At 38.1% G+C, this 21,826-nt stretch overlaps 1 protein-coding gene across 1 annotated transcript in view; it reads right to left on the reverse strand.

Annotated features, from left to right (window-relative positions):
• Window positions 1-20,513, reverse strand: part of LOC110161700 (SH3 and cysteine-rich domain-containing protein 2) — a 103,304-nt gene extending 82,791 nt beyond the window's left edge. Inside the window, exon 1 of the mRNA XM_055152871.1 lies at window positions 20,413-20,513. Coding sequence (XP_055008846.1) covers window positions 20,413-20,499 — 87 coding nt within the window. The 5' untranslated portion in view covers window positions 20,500-20,513. The remainder of the gene's footprint in view (window positions 1-20,412) is intronic.
• Window positions 20,514-21,826: the final 1,313 nt, after the last annotated feature.

The following is a 21,826-nucleotide window of genomic DNA, read 5'->3' on the forward strand; positions in this document are numbered from 1 at the left end:
TTCGCCCCCATGTGACCTATATCCGATCTTTTAATGACAGTCTGAACGACACAGATTAGATTTTTTCAAATGCGACCCAGGCCACTTGGATATGTGCTCCTAAAACCGATACATATCCGATCTTTTGACATGCGACTTGTACACAAAACGACGAAATGTACACAAAGGTTCATCATCTTCGTCATGGGAAAATTGTGTATGAACTCCGTGTCAGTGAAGCGGAGAAGCACACATCCCACGACTCTAGGCTACGACTCCACACCCACATGTTCCTTTCTGCGGACGTTGCTGCCACTGCCCCACAAAGCGCCACGGCCAAAAACCTCATCCATCTCCTTCTCAATCTCTTCCTTAAAACAAATAAGCTGTACGTGTTCTGGCTCCGGTACGACAGCAACTTTAAAATCACAAGGTGCTCAGGGCTCGCATCCATGTTTAGGCGACTTCCGTAAACACAGAGCACGCTCGCTGTGTGTGGCATCTTCGTGTCCTCAAATGCACCTGCGGGACACTTTTGGGGCATTTAAAGTTCACACTGGAGATCACAAACAAGTTGCATTTAATTGGAAATGTGAACAACCTTGCAAAAAAATCTGATTTTACAAAAGAAATCCAAATTGAGCATTAAGCCTTGCAGTCTGAACATAGCCTAAAACCCTATCAGACAGACTTTCTTTTATTTATTTGTATGTTTTTATTAGTTTGTTTGTTTGTTTTTACCCTTTTATTATTTATTGGTATTCTTGCTCTTATTTGATTTGTTTTATTGTCTTAACGAGGACTAGTGGACTTAAATAGAACTTTATTTTATATTTCTATTGGATATGTTTTATTTGTATTGGGCAGCACTTTGGAAACGGTTTTGTTTATGAATTGTGCTATATAAATAAACCGGATTGGATGGAGACAGTGTTCATTGTGTTCCTCTGGGCTGCTCACACCTCTCTTAATAGTGTCACATTACTGGAGTTCAGACTTGACGAGGAGGCATTTTAATTAATGAAGCTGATGGCCCAGTTCAAACCTCCTCTGCCTCCTGCAACACGGCCAGGGATTTTCTCAACATTACATCAACCGATAAAACACGTCAATGCCTCAGTGGAGGTTGAACAGTGTTTTTTGCATTTTGTTTTTTACATTTTGCACCGAACATCAATTATGACTGTCAGATGCTTTTCTCGATGGAGATGTTATTGCTTTGTCTGGAATGTTTCACAGTATGGTATTAAACCTTTCTATCATCATGAAGACCAAACCAGACTAAGCTACAGGTCAGATCTGTGGAGAGGCGACCCCGCTCACAATAAGAATGCCTGTTTTTCTAGGTATTTTTGAGCTATAAAACCACCAGCAAATGAATAAATGTAAGGTAGTGATGTAATGCCATACTGTGGAACATTGCAGGCAGAGCAGGTGATGGACCCTCCACCAGAAAAGTTTCACAATGCAGCTTTAAGGAAAGGAAAACTATGCTTACAATGTCAGTTCCTTGAACTTACACTTTTCAAAACTTATTGTTGTAAAATGTAAGTATGTTAAAGAACTGTATGTATGTATATATTTTATATTTCATAAACAATCCTGAAATCCAGTTTAAAATGCCTCTCTGATCTGACTGGTCACCACCTAAACCCCAGCAACTGCTGCAGCTAATGCTGAGTCTGACGAAAGTTACACAGAAGAGGAACTGGCTCTCGGTTTACCTCTGGAGGTCATGGAGTTGCTCAGGAGTGACACCAAGGATGAAGAATTCAATAGATTTAGTGATATGGAGTGAGAGGAGAGTTTGGTAAATTTGTTCTGTTGTTTATGCTATAGTTTTCTGAAGAACTGATCATATGTGACGTTAACAGTCAGTGTTGTTCTCTGTTCTGTTGTTATTGTTATTCTATTACTATAACTTGCCTCTGAAGATTAAATGTTGGTTCCTGGTCTCTATTTTATAAAATAAATTTCCCCCAAAAAGTGCAACTTATAGTCCAGTGTGACTTATATATGTTTTTTCTTCTTCATTATGCATATTTTGGCTGGTGCGGCTTATAGTTAAAAAAATACGATACTACTACTACTACTACTACTACTACACACTGTAATATAAATATTATGTATCTCATGGCCAAACAATATTATTTTGTAGTATAAACAGGTTGAAATAACTGTCAAAACCCTGTACAGTTATTATATTATAAAATATCAATAACAGAGGTGTAATTGTTTTGTTCTGGCTTAAACCTAAAATGAACTGTAGAACTCTGCTCTGGCCCATACAAATGAGTTGATCTTGTATTTAACACCCTCCACACTTACCCAACTCTTAGCATCAAATTAAAGCTCCAAGTGTCTGTGTCTGTTTTATTCCCCAACTGAAATTAAAAAGCTCCAGACATGATTTATGCTTATCCTTGACGAGGAGCAGACAAAGTCCTCCAACAACATCATCAAGTGGATGCTGTAATTTTTTCGTTTCATACTTTAATTAATCCTGTGAGGGACAAATCCCTTAGGTTTGGAATTAAAGGGACAATATTAAGCTATTTTCTAATGTTATAATGTTGTTTTCCCATCACAAAAATACCTGGAGTTGTGTTATGTTTCAGTCACACATGTTTAACACAGAAACCCTGCATATTTAGGGTTTAATTTTTCTCTCAAACAGAAAACACTTTGTTTCACCTGTGATGTCATGTGATAATACAGGAAGTGAGCCGCTGTGTTTTTAAACTCCATACAACTTCACTAGAATTATTTGGAAAATTTCAGCTCTGGAATTGTCAATGTCTACTAAACTTAATGTAAAAGGTAGTGGTTAATTTCGACTCCATGACATCACAAGGTGGAACAGAGCATTTTGAGCTTAGGAGATGTAGACAGACTAATAATAAAGGATTACTCAAACACAACTCCAGGTATGTTTGTGATGAGGAAACAACAGTTAGACAGAAATAACATAGTTCAGGAAATGGCATAATCTGGGCCCATCAAACAGCCCTCTCTGGGTAACAGCTTGTACTTGTATGTAGGAGCAGGCCTGAACATTTGACTTGCCATTATCTTTTAGTCACAACTTTTGCACTTGATTTTCACAGCTCAGACCGGTCAGACATCACTCACAAACTGTGTCATAAAGAGATGAAGATGAAGACACCTCAAATAAAAAGCCACAGAGTCACAACAGGCTAGATACAAATACTATGTAACATTTACAATATACGAGCAATTACAATATGAAAAAGTTTTATAGTTAAAGGGACAGTTTGGAATTTTGAACATGGGGCCTCATTTCGTAGTTAGACTTAGAGAGTTAGTGTGCAGATACTTTTAAAAAAATTCCATCCAGTCCTTGTATTTGCAGAGGTCGCTGGTGCTAGGCTAGCACATGTCAATGGCCATAGTTAGCCTACCACTAAAGACAGTCTTATCCACTCCACAAAACACCCGAAACAAAACAATTATTACGCCAGACTGTCGATGTAAATTTCTGTTTTGACAGAATAATGTTTGAAATAAAACTAACCTTGCATCATATGAATCGTCGCATATTGAGGGACTATTTTCTCATATATCAGTCCGCCTCTGCTGAGCTTTCGATCAGGAAGTACAACTCACTGCTGCTCAGACATAAATCCTTCAAATGCAAGGTTGGTTTCACTTTGAAAACTATTCTATTGACACAGACATTTACATCAACAGTCTGGTGTAATAACAGATTTGCTTCAGGTGTTTTGTGGAGTGGGTAAGACTGTTTTTAGTGGCAGGATAACTATGACCATTGACATGCACTAACCTGGCACCAGTGACCTCTGCAAATACAAGGACTGCATGGAATATTTCAAAGTGTCTCCACGTCTCCAACACTCTGGCTCACTAGGAAATAAGGTTATATGCCCAAAATTCCGAACTGTCCCATTAATAGTTGCATTTTGAATATATTTACTCAACTATTTTGCTTAAATATCCACTATGTATCTTTTCTGCTTGTCTCTATGGAGGATGTTGCTTTGCCTGGGACCTTCCACATAGATGATGCTATATCATTCCTGTACAGTGGAAGAGTCCATGCAAAGTTCTCCATGGATGTAAACAAGTCTAGGGCACCTTTAAAAATATTTTCTTTGTTTTGCCTCCAAAACAGATCCTGATGAAAATACGGGAAGTCAGCCGTGTGTAGAAGCCCAAAACTGTTGCAGGCACACAGCCAAACCTTGATTTCCCCATTCCTGTTCTCCTGCTCTGGTTCTAATAACATCTTCTAATCATATTTCAATTTACTGCACTGGAACAGACTGACTTGTGCCACTGGCCTCTATAATCAAAAGTCAATCAAAAAAATTCATTAAAGAAAAACAACTATAATGTGATTAAAAGTTTAAAAAAAAAAGTCAATTTTGCCTAATAGGTCTGCTTTAAAGACTCTTGACCAAGGACACAACTTTACAATGTCCTTGGGTTTGAACTACCAACCTTCATCCTCTCTCCAGCTCAGCCTCTAACAGGGTTTTGTGTGTCCGTCAGGGAGACAGTGAAGTCATGGGAGCACCTTGTTGAAGTTGTGATTTGTAAAAGTGCTGTGATGCACTGAGTCAAGGTGAGGTATTTTCAGACGAAACAGTATCCACGGCGACGCTTGGCCCACCTTTCCCAATATGGGCAGCAGAACACTTCAGGAAGTCTATCATTTCTTTACCTGTATTTGAGATAATAGTTACAAGTACTTCTAACTACTATAACATTTTACTACAACTACTACTACTACTTCTATAACTTGTAACTACTACTACTACTATAACTTGTAACTACTACTACTACTATAACTTGTAACTACTACTACTACTATAACTTGTAACTACTGCTACTACTATAACTTGTAACTACTACTATAACTTGTAACTACTACTACTACTACTATAACTTTTAACTACTACTACTTATAACTTGTAACTACTGCTACTACTATAACTTGTAACTACTGCTACTACTATAACTTGTAACTACTACTTCTATAACTTGTAACTACTACTACTACTATAACTTTTAACTACTACTACTACTACTATAACTTTTAACTACTACTACTACTATAACTTGTAACTACTACTACTATTACTATAACTTGTAACTACTGCTACTACTATAACTTGTAACTACTACTACTACTATAACTTGTAACTACTACTACTACTTTATACTTTAACTACTACTACTACTATAACTTTTAACTACTGCTACTATTATAACTTGTAACTACTACTATAACTTGTAACTACTACTGCTATAACTTGTAACTACTACTATAACTTGTTAACCATTGCTACTATAACTTGTAACTACTGCTACAACAACTACTACAACTACAACTACAACTACTACTACTAGTACAACAACAACAACTATAACTACTACTACTACTACTACTACTACTATAACTTGTCACTACTACTACTATTACTATAACTTGTAACTACTACTACCATTACTACTTCTACTACTTCTACTACTACTGTTCATTCACGATCCATTTCTTTCAAGATGGAAACTTAACTTAAACAAATAAAGAAGTGAGAAAAGTTGAGATATTGTAGTAATAACTATTAGTATTTCGTTGCATCCAAGAGTCAACAGGATTAAATAAAGGGCCTGAAGTCAACCTGGTGCAAAGTGTTCCATTAGAAAAGCCATATCGAACATGTTCCATTGACTGGCATTAACAGACACTCGAGAGCTTTTACCGCTGTGAGCAAGTCCTTGAAATTTATGAAGCAAAAACAAAACAACGTCAGACCTCACTTTCTTTGGCCTGAGTGAAGGTTTATCTGCTATTCTTACCCTCCGGTGCACTCACACTTTACTTTCAAAACGCAAGAATTTGTATTGTTATTACAGATATATTTTATCCTTACACGCACTCTAGGGGTGTTCAGTATTGGTGCTGCTACTTGTATTGGTATTACCGGAGAGTGTTTTCAGATATCATATTGATCTGATATTAAAGAGGCACTGTGTAACTTTTTGGTTGGGGGTCCATCACCTGCTTGTTTCTACAGATATGTCATTGCTCTGCCTGGAATGTTCCACAGTATGACATTAAACAGGTCTACCTTATATTTATTCAATTAAAGGTGGTTTTATAGCTCAAAAATATATAGAAAAACAGGTATTCTGGCTGTGAGCGGGGTTGCCTCTCTGACCTGATCTGACCTGTAACTTGGTCTGGTTTGGTCTCCATGAAGACAGAAATGTTTAATGCCATACTGTGAAATATTCCAGACAAAGTACTGTATCTCCATGTAGAAAAGCACTGAACGGACTCTCCACCAGATAAGTTACACAATACTAGGGCTGGGTATCATTAAGAAGTTGCCGATACGATACATACCTCGATACACAGGCCATGATGCAATATATATCTCAATACAGTGCACTTTCAGTTTGATACGACATATTTCAAATTGATTCAATACGGTTCAATAAAAAATAATGGCTGTGATTATAAAAGTTGTTTGTTAAACCACTTCTTGTGCAAAATTCATATGAAACACACACAGTATAATCATCAAACTGTGAAAATGTCAAATGTGTTGCAAAACTGTAGCACTGTAACAAAATAATTTAGAAAAATATACCAAAAATACACTAGCAGTCCCAGATATCAATACTGCATCATCACATTAAACGATATGATATATCAATATTTTGATATTTTTGCACACCCCTACACAGTACACTTTTAAAGGTTCCACATGCTATTTTCTGACCTATATTATAATGTTCTTTCCTCATCAAAAACATCCCTGGAGTAGTGTTTTGTTTCATTAACACACAAATCCTGCATATTTAGTTCTTCTCTCAAAGACAAAACACTCTGATCCACCTTGTGATGTCATGTGGTAATCTATAGGGATGAAACAATAACCGAAATATCATGATATTGTATCGTCAAAAGTCTCACAATAATATCATGGACTGTCATAATATATCAATTTACAAATGTCTTTACTTAAATGCATTGTTATGGTGCAGCAATAGCCAAAAAAAACCAAAAAAAAACAGAGGGAACTACACAGACCATGATCCTTTGGTGTTGTCAGTGGAGAATTCCAACATTAATAACACTTTTAAATCTTAATTCTTCATATTACAACAGTACCATTATTAACAGTATCAATGTTTTATTGATACTGCATATTCACAGTTTTGTTAGCTTCCACAAATATCGCAATAAATATCGTACTGTGAGATGCATATTGTAAAAATATCGTATTGTTACATCCCTAGTAATATAGGAACTCCGTACAGCTTCATTAGAATCAGATGGATAATTTCAGTCTTGGATTTGCCAATCTCTAATGAACAAAAGGTAAAAGATATCTTTTAACTTGAAATATATGACTACATGACATCACAAAGTGGAACAGAGCATTTTGATCTTGGGAGATGTAGACAGACTAATAAAAAAGGATTACTCAAACGTGTGAATGAAACAAAACACAACTCCAGGTATGTTTTTGAGGATGTAACAACTGTGAGACAATCTTACTTTTTAGTTTTTTGACACTTTTTTCCACTCTAGTATTCAGTTTTCTTAACAGAGAAAAGACAACACAAGGAATCTGTAGTTGTGATGTGAACCAATTAATAAGATGCGCAGACAGCTATATCGCCATCATCATTACCCGCCCTCTGAGTTTTGGCTTGTCAAGAATCGATGTTCACAGGAGCTGACAAATGAGCCCCCTCCTCTCTCCCCAAATCTCACTTTCAAGTCTTCTTACGTTTTGGCTCAGAGATGGGAGAGAAAATCACACTTTCATTGCAGAGGCCTGTCCTGGAGCATCAACAGCCTCTGGGAGATCAAAGTCTGACTACACCACACCACTGCTGTCTGTTCGATGGTCCAGACTACACCAGCATGTAAGACAGGGGAAAAAGAAAAAAAAAACATGATTGCAGCACTTTTTACTTACTTTACTTACTCACTATTACTTACTGCTATTACCGCTACTACTACTACTACTACTACTACTACTACTACTACTACTACATCAGGGTTGAGGTAAAGTTAAAGGGCCCATGTTATAATGTTGTTTCCTCATCACAAACATACCTGGAGTTGTGATTTGTTTCATCCACACATGTTTAACACACAAACCCTGTATATTTAGGCTGAGTTCAGAACAGAAAACACTCTATTCCACCTTGTGATGTCACATGGTAGTACAGGTAATGCCCCACTGGGTTTTTAAACTCCATGCACCTTCACTAGAATCATCTGGATAATTTCAGTCATGGCTGGAACTACTGTTTCATGACATCATAAGGTGGAACAGAAAGGGCGTAGATTTGCATAGGGACGGTGGGGACAACCAATATCTGAGGAAGACAAAATAGTCCACAACAAAACACACAACAAAAATATACATTTATTACAATATTTCTCCAAACTCAGTAGTATTATTTAAACACGTTTTAGTTCACATTTTGTTTATTAGATGTATTCAGCGATATTACGACAGAGTTACTCCTACTGCTATTTCATTGGCTACAACAGAGTGATGTCATAAGTGATGCCAGCAGCCTAAACTGGGGATGCGGCAGGACAGGGCTGCACCTGAAGATGGCGGCTTGAGCAGGTGTGAGTGAAGACGCTGCACAACAAACTTTGAACAACTTTTCAGAAGGAACTTACTTGGCTTCATCAATTAAACTTGCTTTATAATGTGTCGCCTCAGAAAAAGACCGACTATCGCCACAAGTGCACCTCCCAAACGGAGCCCTACTCATGTGCTGTTGGCAGCCCGACTCTACTGACAATATTCCATGGAAAAATGTTTAGATATTACCTCACAAATATCTCAACACCAACAAGCAATGGGAAATCTGCTACAAACTTCTACATAAAGAATCATCTTAGAAGGGCAACGGACACAAACTGTACATTTTGCAAACTGAAAAATTAAACCACCAACCACCAACGTGTGAATGAAAAAAAACAACAACAACAACATAATTCTGGCTATGTTTCTGATAAGATAACAACATTCTAAACATGACTTCAAGCTCACAAGAGTCAATTTTGCTCAATATAGGACAACTTCTAACTACAACTAGACAGTTTCACTATTTCAGCTCCTATCTAGAAGACATTTTCAATTTGGCACTAGTTTCTTAAGTCCTTAAGTCCTGCCTGCAAAAAAAAAAAAAGTCTGGCATATAGTAAGAAACTACGAGTATTTCATTTTGTTCATTGCAAATTGCATCAGTGATATAAAACGACTTGATAACAGAGACAAACCACTGCTGTTTAAAACTGAGTCTATGCTCCTGGCGCCGTCTCTTCACAGCAGTGTTTCCCCGGGGCAAAAATCTTTGTTGTGAGCAGACCGACTGTCCACAGAGAGATGCATTAGTTTGGAAAAATAAACTAACTAGCAATTGGTGTCCTGAAACTTCCCTTTTATACTATGATACAGATGTTAAAGGTCCTATATTATGCAAAATTTTGAGCTTTAAGGCATTTTATAATGATCAAAAACATAGATTGGCAGTTCCAGGTTCTATTACAAAGTATGTTTTTATGGTATTGAAATATATATCTTTTTTCAGTCTTTTTTATCTTTTCATTGGAATCATGTTTCGAATGTTAGTATCACTGCTTTGTCTGTGCTTCCTCTCCTTCTAATCCCTTGGCTTCTACTCCCCTGTGTGATACGTATCTGTGAGGATTATACAGTGAATGTGCTGTCACCACCTCTCGTGCCAGGTCTCTGTTCCTTTATTATCTCATTAAAAACATCACGGGACATCGCCTGATTACATCCTCCTAAAGATTGAACCCTCTGGCAGCTCTGTGATTCGTCAACTGTACGAATTAGCTGGTAGTTTCAGGAATACGACCACTGATGTTTACGTAGAAAAAAATAAAACAGTATTAAGAATTAAGAAATGGAAGTGAGATTTGGTTTGTTTGGCAGTTACTAAAGAAGGCCTACTGTGTTTGAGGCTGCTATATAGTTATAATCTATGACAAGAACCATTATATTATCAATTTGAACATTTTAAATCGCAATATTAATCTAAACAACCGTATTTCCCAATGGGAGCTGATGTCGCCACAAATGTCATGACAACAAAGACACTCTGATGCTGCTATGGATAGCTGCAGATCACACTAGTGAGTGACAGATCTTTATTCATTGGTTGCAAAATGACCACGCAGCACTGATAAATCCTACGTGTGTCACAGATTAAGTACAATAAAACTGTAGAATAAAGTGAGTAGAGTAATGGCCATGTGCTGGTAAAAACAGGGACTGAACGGCAATAAGGGCTCTTGACAATAAGTGATTTAAAAATTCAAGAATCACGTAAAAAAACTTTTAAAAAATCTAACTTTGAGAGGGTAAATGAAAAGAGGAAACAACTACAACATGGTAAAAAGTTCTGAAAAAATCAATTTCACAAAATAGATCTGCTTTAAGTAAAAGTTTTAAACAATATGTGTTAACAGCATCGCATGACTTGGCATTGTGTTATTAAAGATGCAAAACTCTTTAACAATTTCAACTTAACTTTATGTAGAAACACAATCGATGTTATCCCCACATTCATGCTATGGGGCTATAGCTACCATCACCAATCTATTTATGGTGCGAAATATAAACTTGGGCTAATATTTATGCTAGGGCCCGACCGATATATATTTTTTGACAGATATTATTGGCCTAAATCTTGTCGATAATCCACGTGTGCAGGTTATACCTCTTTATAAAGCTTAGACTAGGCATGTCCAAACTATAGCCCGGGGGCCAAATGCGGCCCTCAGACAATTTTTTCTTGGCCCTCAGGCTTCTAGGTGAATTGGCCCAAATTACCTTGCATCAATTAAAAACTGACTTTTTACTGCAAGTTTTTTGGAAATCTACCCTGATAAAGCTAATATTAATATTTAGTGTGTGATTTTAAGGATCTTAGCATGTATAAAGACTCATGGCTCATTCTAACGTGTTAAACATGCACATATTTCAATTATTCACTGTACTGAGCTCCAGTCTATGGCCCTCCATCAGCCCTTTGTTTGGTCTGTGTTTAGATATGAGGCCCTTGATGAAAAAAATGTGGACACCCCTGGCTTAGACTCTCTATATTATGTCAATTTAATCCAATTTACAGACAGATAAATGTCCTAATATGTGGCGCCCATCAATATTTATTTGCAAAGTTCTCTGTGTCTATGCGCCGTACTGCCCCTGAACGCACCCCCAGACTCACATGAGGCATGTGCGCTCATTTACACATGCAGCTGTCAACATGCTGGATTATAATATATTTACAGACGATTGTTTAAGTCAGGATTGAAAGGACACTTATGTGTGAAGACTTGAGATCTGAGAGGAGCCTGTGTGAGCAGTGAGGACTACAAATGTGTCATTTTTTTTAGCTACTTTTGGTTCTTTCACAATGGCTACTGTAGCTGCTGTAGCTCCCACATATAAACAGCCTGTTTTCTTACATTGGCCTTGAGTAAAGTGACTATATTGGCTGTAGACACGTTACTGGACCTGCAGTGATATGTAAATGAGCAGTGAAAAGACGTGTGAATGATCGGCATTTACGTATATAATTAATTACCGCAGCGTGCACACATTTACCACTAAAGGCTAACAGCAGTAGTTTACTTGAATGTAATAAATGTAGCGTAAACAAACCCAGTATAAAATCCACTAGAGCCAGACCTAAGTTTTATAATCAACTGAAGATTTACAGTGAATTTTTACATCACTCAGTATATTGGCTTTTATATCGACTATTGGCAGCTCCGACTCCCACGTTATCTGTATCATATCGGCTGCAAAAACATCCATATCGGTCGGGCCATAAATTAAGCAATGTTTCTTTCTGACAAAAGTCTAATAAGATAAGATAAACCTGCATTTGTCCTAATAGGAAAATTACAGCCGGAGAACAGGAAGCGTGCAATCAAAATCAAGATAAATAACTATTAAAAGATTTAACAATAGACACACAATCCACTGAACTGTGCAGATAAGACAAGACATATAGACAACTAGAAGGCTATAAAATTACAGACAATAAGTGGCTATGACTAATGTTATCTACAGTCCAGCATATGGACAGAATGAATAAATACCTTTTTGATACTAATACGGGCCTACTGCATTTACAATTAATCATAATAAATCGTTCTAGATTTCCAGTTTTGTGGGAAGTGAAAGAGAACTCTAAAGATTATGTAACAGACTGTTCCTGAATGACCCATGTTCAAATAATCCATACACAAAACATTCAATTTTCTCAAAGATTTCACACAAGGCTTAAAACTCGTATTTCTGTTCACTTTCTGTAGCTCTCTCTGTTCATGACTCAACTCCTTAAATAATGAAACAGTCTTTACAAAGTTGCGAACCTCCAAAGACCTTCTACCACTATTAGATTCAGACCATTTAAAGGGCCCATATTGCACTATTTTCTGATCTATGTTATAATGTTGTTTCCTCTTCAAAAACAGACCTGGAGTTGTGTTTTGTTTCATTCACACGTTAGAATAAAAGAATATCAAGTAGCTGTTCACTTGTAAACTGCCACTTGACATCATGAGTTGGAACAGAACATTTGAGCTTTGGAGATGGAGACAGACTAATAATAAAAGGTTACTCAAGCATGTGTGAATGAAATAAAACACAACTCCAACTTTGTTTTGAGGAGTTAACAACATTAGAACATGATTTAAAGCTCACAAGAGTGCATTTTGTGTAATATAAGACCTTTAAATCCAGTTTAGTGTCATTCCATCTGGCTTCTGCTCATTACACATCTGTAGTCCTGGCAGCCAGAGGTTAAACTGAAATCTATTGGACACTGGGCCCTGTTTTCTGCTCTGACTGATTTGACAGAAGACAAACTAAGACCATAATGAGTGTGTGGTGTAGAGGTGTTCTGCATGGTGGACTGTGTGAAAGCAAATCACTACTGCACTGGGATTCTAGGTGTAGTCCTGGTTTAGTCCTGGTTTAGTCCATTTAGTCCTGGTTCAGTCCTGGTTTAGTCTTAGTTTAGTCCTGGTTTAGTCCATTTAGTCCTGATTTAGTCCTGGTTCAGTTCTGATTTAGTTGGTTTAGTCCTGGTTTAGACCTGTTTTAGTTCTGGCTTAGTCCCACTTTAGTTCTAGTTTAGACCTATTTTAATGCTGTTTTAGTCCTGGTTTATTCCTGCTTTAGAACTGGTTTAGTACCTGGTATAGTCCTCGTTTATTCCTTGTTTATTCCTGGTTGAGTCTTGATTTATTTCTTGTTTAGTACCTGGTTTAGTCCTGGTTTATTCCCTGTTTATTCTTGGTTTAGTACCTGGTTTAGTTCTGTCTTAGTACCTGGTTTAGTCCTGGTTTAGTCCTGGTTTTGTCCTTGTTTAGTCCTGGTTTATTCCTGGTTTAGTCTTGGTTTATTCCCTGTTTATTCCTGGTTTATTTCTGGTTTAGTACCTGGTTTAGTCCTGGTTTATTCTTGGATTAGTACCTGGTTTATTCCTGGTTTAGTACCTGGTTTAGTCCTGGTTTATTCCCTGTTTATTCCTGATTTAGTCCTGGTTTAGTCCTTGTTTAGTACCTGGTTTAATGCCTGGTTTAGTCCTGGTTTTGTCCTTGTTTAGGCCTGGTTTAGTCCTGGTTTAATGCCTGGTTTAATGCCTGGTTTTGTCCTTGTTTAGTCCTGGTTTATTCCTGGTTTAGTCTTGGTTTATTCCCTGTTTATTCCTGATTTAGTACCTGGTTTATTCCTGGTGGATGTTTACTGGAACTGTCTGTCTAAAAGAAAGTTGTAGTAATACTTTGTAACATCAAGTCAAGTCTTTGTTCAAAAACCAGCATATTACTCAATAATGTTTAGTAAGCAATCCATTTTACTGAACTTTAAGTAAACTGAACTAATGATTTCTTGTAAAGAACACTGTTAGGGTCTACAATTTAGTGTAACTGTTTTCTGTTACAAAATGTTCAAGGTACAGGGCCAAAAATACTCCCATCTGTTTTAGAAAATGTAGAAGGAACAAAATACTCCTACCAAGGCTGCACAAATTGACAATAATATATAACTGCAGTTTTTGGGGGATTTGCATTGCAGTTGGGATTTGATTTGAGATTTATGGCTTAATTGTAGAATTCAGTTCAAAGTTAACATTTTAAATGCATTTAGAAGAACTGGCAAAACGACTGACTAACTCAAGAATCACAATTCAGAACATGTTTGTACAGATCTAATACAGAATAAGACAGGATCTTTTGCAGTTTGTGGAGGAAATTAGCCAATTGCAATTCATCTTCCAACTGTAACTCCTACACTGAAACATGGGAGGAGAGAATAATGGACAATACTGAATGAGTTTGTACGTTTGCATCTTTCCAAATGTCTGAAATGTTAATTTCCTTGGTGAATGCCTCAGTTTTTGTCGTTGTTGTTTTTGTTCCTTTTTTATATATATATAAAAGACCTGCACCTTTAAATCTACAAATCAGTGTTGTATGTTACTACTTATAAAAACAGTTGCATCAAGAGCAACTACAAGAGTCAAAATGTTGTATAACCGCTACAAAGCCGACCATGTGTGCCATTATAAGTGATCCAGCATGTTCCATTGACTGGCATTAGCAGACACTTGAGAGCTTTTACCGCTGAGTCAAGTCCTTGAAACCCATGAAGCTCCAGCAACAACAAATTTTCTAAAATCAGGATTACGTCAGACCACTTGCACTATATTTGGCCCTATAATTCAGACGTAAGATGATACAGCTCATTTCACAAACCAGCCCCACAAACAAAGCCAAAATGTGTCTCTGCGCTGTGTACAGAGGCTGCACAATGTATAGACACACAGTATGTCCGATTTAAATCACAAAACAAAAAGATTCAATAATAGAATGTCCTCTGCAAGTATTCTGTCTACTGATACTTTGCTGGGGGTGTTCTGCATGAATGTGTATGGCAGAATGTTCAACAGTTACGGTGATATGGTGATATTGCACACAAACACACACAAAACCAAATACATTTTAAGTGTGAAAACTCACGAAAAAATACAAAATGGCTTTAAACAACATATTTTCAGGCCCCACAAAGTGCGCTGCAAAGAGTATCCCGGTTATGATCGGGTTTTTGAGTATCCTGGTTTTGTAATGGTGTATGTATACTCAGTATCCCGGTTTCAGTATCCCAAATACTGCCATAACCGGGATATGGCTAATAACCGGGATACTGATGTGCATGTATACGCACTCATTGGTACCAACTAAGGCTACATTCAGACTGCAGGGCTTAATCCTCAAGTCAGACTTTTTTGTGAAATCCGATTTTTTTGTGAGGTCGCGACTTGTATGTGATCTCCAGTGTGAAATTTAAACATCCCAAAAGTGTCCTACATGTGCATTGGAGGACATGATGACATTACACGCAGCAAGAGTTCTCAGTGTTTACGGAAGTCGCCTAAATGCTGGGCTTGTGTCCCAAAATACGGTCCAGTTCTTCGAAAAATGGACGTGTCGCTTCATTTGTTTGAGACTTTAGCCTCCTTGTATTTGACACGCACGCTCTATTTTTCGCTGATATTGAAGCCAGGACAGCGTGTAGCTACGCTTGGACATTTCTTTGGCAATCATTTCAAAAACCGCCCAGTTCCCTCCAAGACCCCTCCAATTTGGACTGAATACAACAATCCCACCATATATTAATAAACTCACTAACCTCGCTTTCCCTCCACTGACGAGACCTGACGCGTCGGTGAAGTGAATGTGACCTGTCCGTTCAGATTGAAATTGCATGTCAAAAGATCGGATATGTATCGGTTTTAGGAGCACATGTCCAAGTGGCCTGGGTCACATTTGAAAAAATCGAATCTGTGTCGTTCAGACTGTCATTAAAAGATCAGATACAAGCATAGGGGTGAAAAAATCAGATCTGTGTCACTTGAGGCTGTTGTCTGAACGTGGCCTGAGTCAGCTCGTTCTGGTTAGATTGTGTTAAAATAAAGCTCAGATTGAAGTCTAACAGAGATCCAGAGAGGAATGCCTTCATTTAGCTTCAAACCCCCAGGAAATGTTGATGCCATAAGCTGAGTAAGTACGTATCAATATAGAAAAATCTTGTTGTAGATCAGATCTCTACAAACATCTTGTGAAATGCTTGGGAACCTTGTATTAGTCTATCAGTTCATATTTCAGTTTTCTCTCAAAAGTGAATCCTTCTTTTAGACATCAAAATTAAATCTTATTACCAAACTTAGGGCAATTTTTTCCCAAAACCTACTGTGGAACATTTGTGGTGGAGACGTTGCCAACTGCTTGTCTCCAGGGAGAATTTATTTATTTTTTTCCACGGTGTTCTGTGTTCCATGGTATGGCACTGAAATAAAATAAGAAAAATAAATACAGTCTAAATATAATGAAGACCAAGAGTACAAAACTGTAAACAGATGGACCCAACCGAGATATTTGAGGCCACACTCACACAAATGCAGAGTCTGGAATTTCCAACAGTCTGGTGAATCATGAATGCAGCATCAGATTTAGAGGAGGAAAAGGTCACAAGTGTCAAAATGCCACTCTCAAACAACTCAGTATAAAACAAAGGTCTCTACACTTCCTCTGACCACTGGTAAAAATACATAAACACTAGAGATTGGCCGACTTAGCTGGCAGATATTTGATCTTTTTCAACCAGCTGCCAAAACAATATATGTTTTATTTGAATGAAAACATAACTGCACAAAATCTGACTACACAGCTCTCTTTCCCAGTTTGTAGTAAAGAGAGTGCTGGGAGTGACTGGACTTTGAACTTACAGTATATAGACAGATTTTGGAACATTTTGACAGGATTGGACTTTTGATGGACTTTGACAGCTGATGTTTTGTTTGTGTAGTTTTGTGGACGTTTTAAGTGTGGAGAGAGGAGCGTGGTGTGTTTTATTTATTCATTTATCATCTTTTTTGTGTGTTTTATGTTTATCCATTTTCTTAGACTTGACAAAGAAAGGGCTGTGGGTGAGTTTGGACTAAAATCAAATCATATAATTTCAGAAAATGATCAAAATCAGCCCTAAATATTGTCCCAAGAACATCGGCAGAGCTTCGGCAATATAAAAAGAAACCATATTGGATGATCTCTAATAAACGCGACCAGATTTATCAGGCTTTCATTTCATTCTCACCTTGATCTCACTGACTGTCTGTGGAGGCTGGTTTGCTGAGCTACTTCAATGTAAGTGTATTTATGGTGAACCTGGGTCAAAAATATGATATTAGCCAGTGACCATGAGAAAAGAAAGATGAAAAGGAAATAAATGCACTGGATGGATGAATACATAGACAGATGGACAGATGGATATATAGACAGGTAGATGACCTGTAATATGGTGTTTTTTGTACTCTTTCAGTTGCATCAGACTTCTTGCACCTGCTGCTATACAACCCAAAGAATTGTATTTTTATAAAAGGTGCATGATGAAATGATCTGTTATACCTACTTGACATGATAAATAACAGCTACAAAACACATTTGGATCTTTGTTTGCAATACGACATTTGTATTTAAAGGAAATTATATTTTCAATCTCTGCCCTGTCATGGTTGATATCAGGTACGGGAAGATACTTAAAGCCAAAGTTATGGAGTAAGAAAGCTTTCAGAAATATTTGTGCGCATAGAATAGAAATTCATGCGTATTTGGGAAATCCGTGCCTATTTGGCTGTAGTTGCACATAAAATAAATATTTGTAAACTCTCAAATGAGTCCAGTCGTACATAAAATATATTGGGTGTATTTTATCCATCAGAATACGAACTGAAAAGTTACGACGTCAAGAATTACAATCATGAAATGAAAATTTACGATTATGTTTTCATCAGTACGAATACGAATTCACAGATGAGACTTCACTATCAAAAATACATCATCACTTCACAGACATTATTTATCGAGCAGTAGAAACATCGATCAAGATCAAGACTGCGCATGCTTAAGTTTGTAGCAGAGGGTAAAAACGGAGTAATGGCTCAACAAGGAGCTACAACAGCGATCAACAGGTGGGTTCATTATAATTTATTGTAAAAATGTCTTGTCTTGCCACATTGAATTCAGGAACTGAACGCTGCTGTGTAATATTGTGTAGAAATACCTCCTCTGTAAAAAGTATCGACAACAGAAAAATCTGGATTGTTAAAGGGACAATCCAGAATTTTGGGCATACGACCTCATTCCCTAGTGAGCCAGAGTGTTGGAGACGTGTAGAGAAACTTTTTAAATATTCCATCCAGTCCTTGTATTTGCAGAGGTCACTGGTGCTAGGCTAGTGCATGTCAATGGCCATAGTTATCCTGCCACTAAAAATGGTCTTACCCACTCCACAAAACACCCAAAGCAAATCTATTATTACACCAGACTGTTGATGTGAATGTCTGTGTTGATAGACTAATTTTAGAAGTCAAACCAAACCTTGCATTTGAAGGATTTATGTCTGAGCAGCAGCAGCGAGTTGTACGTCCTGATACTTCCCTTGGCAGTGGCGAACTGATATCACCTACCACCTACCTTAGCGGCAAAGTAAAATTCCGCTGCTGCTGAGAAAATAGTCCCTCAACATGCAACGATTCATGTGATGCAAGGTTAGTTTTATTTCAAACATTATTCTATCGACGCAGACATTTACATCGACAGTCTGGTGTAATAACAGATTTGCTTTGGGTGTTTTGTGGAGTGGGTAAGACTGTTTTTAGTGGCAGGATAACTATGGCCATTGACATGCACTAGCCTAGCACCAGTGACCTCTGCAAATACAAGGACTGGATGGAATATTTTAAAAAAGTGTTTCCACACGTCTCCAACACTCTGGCTCACTAGGAAATGAGGCCTTATGTCCAAAATTCCAAACTGTCCCTTTAATAGACTGATAGATATAGATAGAGCATATATAAGAAATTAACTACTTAATAACCACTTAAAGGTGCATTGTGTTTGCAACTTTTGCGGTGGAGGGTCCGTCAAAAGCTGTTCTCCATGGAGATGTCACTGCTTTGTCGGAAATGTCTGACAGTATGGCATTCTGTTTTCAAGCAGACCAGACTAGACCGAGTTACAGGTCGGATCTGTGGAGAGGCAATCCTTGCTCACAGTCAGAATACCCATTTTTGCAGGGATTTTTGAGCTGTAAAACCACCTGTAATTTCATAAATGTAAGATAGACCTGTTTAATGTCACCATTGTTGAACATTCTAAGCAGAGCAATGGCATATCCACAGAAATGAGCAGGTGACAGAACCCCAACCGAAAAGTTACACAGTGCGCCTTTAAAGTGCTTTTGCTCTCACATCAATTCACTTATTGACTCGGCAATTGAATTAACATAGACAGATGGAGCACCAATTAGAGGTTTGATGGTCACCCAATCCAAAAATACGGATATAATTAAACAAAAGAAACTGATCCGCACTGACACTAGAGGCTAACCACTCTGCCACAATACTGACAGCAGTAAAGGGAGTAGCAGTAGTTGTTGAAGGAACTCAACGCCCCCTATAGGTGTAGAGAGGCAAAGCAAATTATATTCAGGTAAGAGTAACAGTCATTAAAATAGTCATTCAAACTAAATACTGGCTAGAAGTCTGATCATTATCTGATTTCTAGAGTTATCAGATTAGATTATAGTAAACAGTTACATCGGATGTGAGTAGTCTTGATTTCTTTCTAATTGTTCATATTTGTGCAGGTTTTTACTAAGGAAACTGTGCAAAAAGAGTGAAAACGAAAAGAAAGGGGCATGTTACAGATTGAAAGAGTTATTTTGAAATTCACTGTACTTTGTCTTCAGTTTTTGATAATCAGATCTCTCAGGTGCATGTACACACACTATGTAATTATTGGGTTATTGGATTATTCTAGATATCAGATTTTTTTAGCTATGGAAATGTGAATGGTATTTATTTTCGAAGTACATTCCTAACAATACATGCAGGGAGAAATTTGGTTGCATCAGCACGACCTCAAATCTCAGTCCATGCCAACAGCACGTGCCCGGGGTAGTGAAGACCGATTAAGGGGTGCGTTTGGGCCACGAGATGGGGAGGCTGTGACATCAGACTCTACGTTTGATGTTTTACCTAGTGACGCAGCCCTGATCACAACTGCAAATGGGAAGTACTGCCGTTATTACATAAGACTGAGTGACATTAAAAATACAGATGTGATTGAAGTCATTTATATTGTAGACTATAGGTTATATCTTTAGAATCAAAGTACAGTGGGTAGTTTTAAAGTTTTAGTGTAAGCTTAAAGAAATAGCATAGTATGGACTTTATTTGAGAACATAAACCACGAGTTAAAATTCAGATGGTTGTCTTGTCTCGTGTGGAGGCGCTTACCTTGGATGGCACTGGCTGGATGGGCACGTTGCTCGGGGAGCGCTGCAGTTGCGAGTCGCTCTCCATCTCGTTGTTCTCAGTCATCATCGGTGAAGCGTAAAATCACGTTGTTGGTGTGAAAACAAAAGCAAAAAAAACACTCTTAAAGTCCGTAATAATTGACCTTTAAGTAAAGTGTATTCAAGTTAAATGTCACAAACGAGCGTAAAACCGTAACATCACATGGACGAGCGCGCGCAGTGAGGTGGACGCGATTAAACCATGTGCAGTCCAGACACGAATTGCAGAAACTAACGATGTCTAACAAGCTTTTACGATGATAGTTTTGCTCAACCACGTGAGAAGTAATGATCAAAAAACACAGGTTATAACGTGGACCGTGTCTTATTTTTACGTCCTTTACGCGCGTCTCAAAACCCAAAAGTATCAGTCCCGAGCAACACCGCTGACAAAATCGACTTCAGAAGGTCAAATCTCCAAAATACGAGCTCGTGCTGAGGCGTAAATCCAGAATGGAAATGTGCCCTCCACGGCTGCACACTTGAATTTAAGCTCATCCCAAGGCACGCCTCTCCGTGCGTCTGGTGCGCATGATTGGGGCAATTTTTACAACTCTGCCGGGATCCGTTTGGACTATATCAGGATGTGCGCGTGCGGGAGGGAGGAGGACACAAGCGGTGATTTGCCGAGATAAAACCAATTTGTTTTTGTTGAAGGTTGAAGTTAATCAGACGTTCACTTAATTTGGACTCTTTTGGGTGCATCAGAGCCCTGCACCTGCTGCTATTCTCCTATATAACAGATGCTGTGGATTTTAAAGTTGCACTGTGTAACTTTTCTGATGAAGGACTTATCTCTGTGGATATTGCAATGCCTGGAATTTTACACAGCATCAATTACAGGTGCTTTTATTGCTCTCAAATACCTAGAAAAACACGCATTGTACTGTAAAATTGTAGTTTTTGTGCTCTTTCAGTTGAGTCAGATTTATTGCACCTGCTGCTGCACAAACCAAGGATCCGATTGTTGTAGTAAAAACGGAGTTGAGGCCAAAAGCAAAGCTCTAAACTCACCGCTCAGTTTATATGTTCCTATTCTCAGCTTTGATCATGAGCTTTGGGTAATGACTGAAAGGACAAGATCACGGATACAGGCGGTCCAAATGAGTTTCCTCCGTTTCCCCTCCTTTAGAAATAGGGTGAGGAGCTCGGAGTAGATACGCTGCTCCTCCACTCCTGGAGAAGCAGCTGAAGGGAAGAGGGCATCTGTTCCGGTCCCCTCGGAGGAGCTGGAGGAACTGCCTGGGATGAGGGAAGTCACTCCTTAGACTGCCTTCCTTGTGACCCGGTGTCCTGTCAAAATGGCCTACTCATCGATTTGAGCTTCCTGCGTACAACCTCCCCAGCGCCGTTAC

This window comes from Boleophthalmus pectinirostris, unplaced genomic scaffold, assembly GCF_026225935.1.
Source record: "Boleophthalmus pectinirostris isolate CB_2022bp ecotype Guang Dong unplaced genomic scaffold, ASM2622593v1 HiC_scaffold_17, whole genome shotgun sequence".
In the NCBI taxonomy this organism is placed as follows: Eukaryota; Metazoa; Chordata; class Actinopteri; order Gobiiformes; family Gobiidae; genus Boleophthalmus; species Boleophthalmus pectinirostris.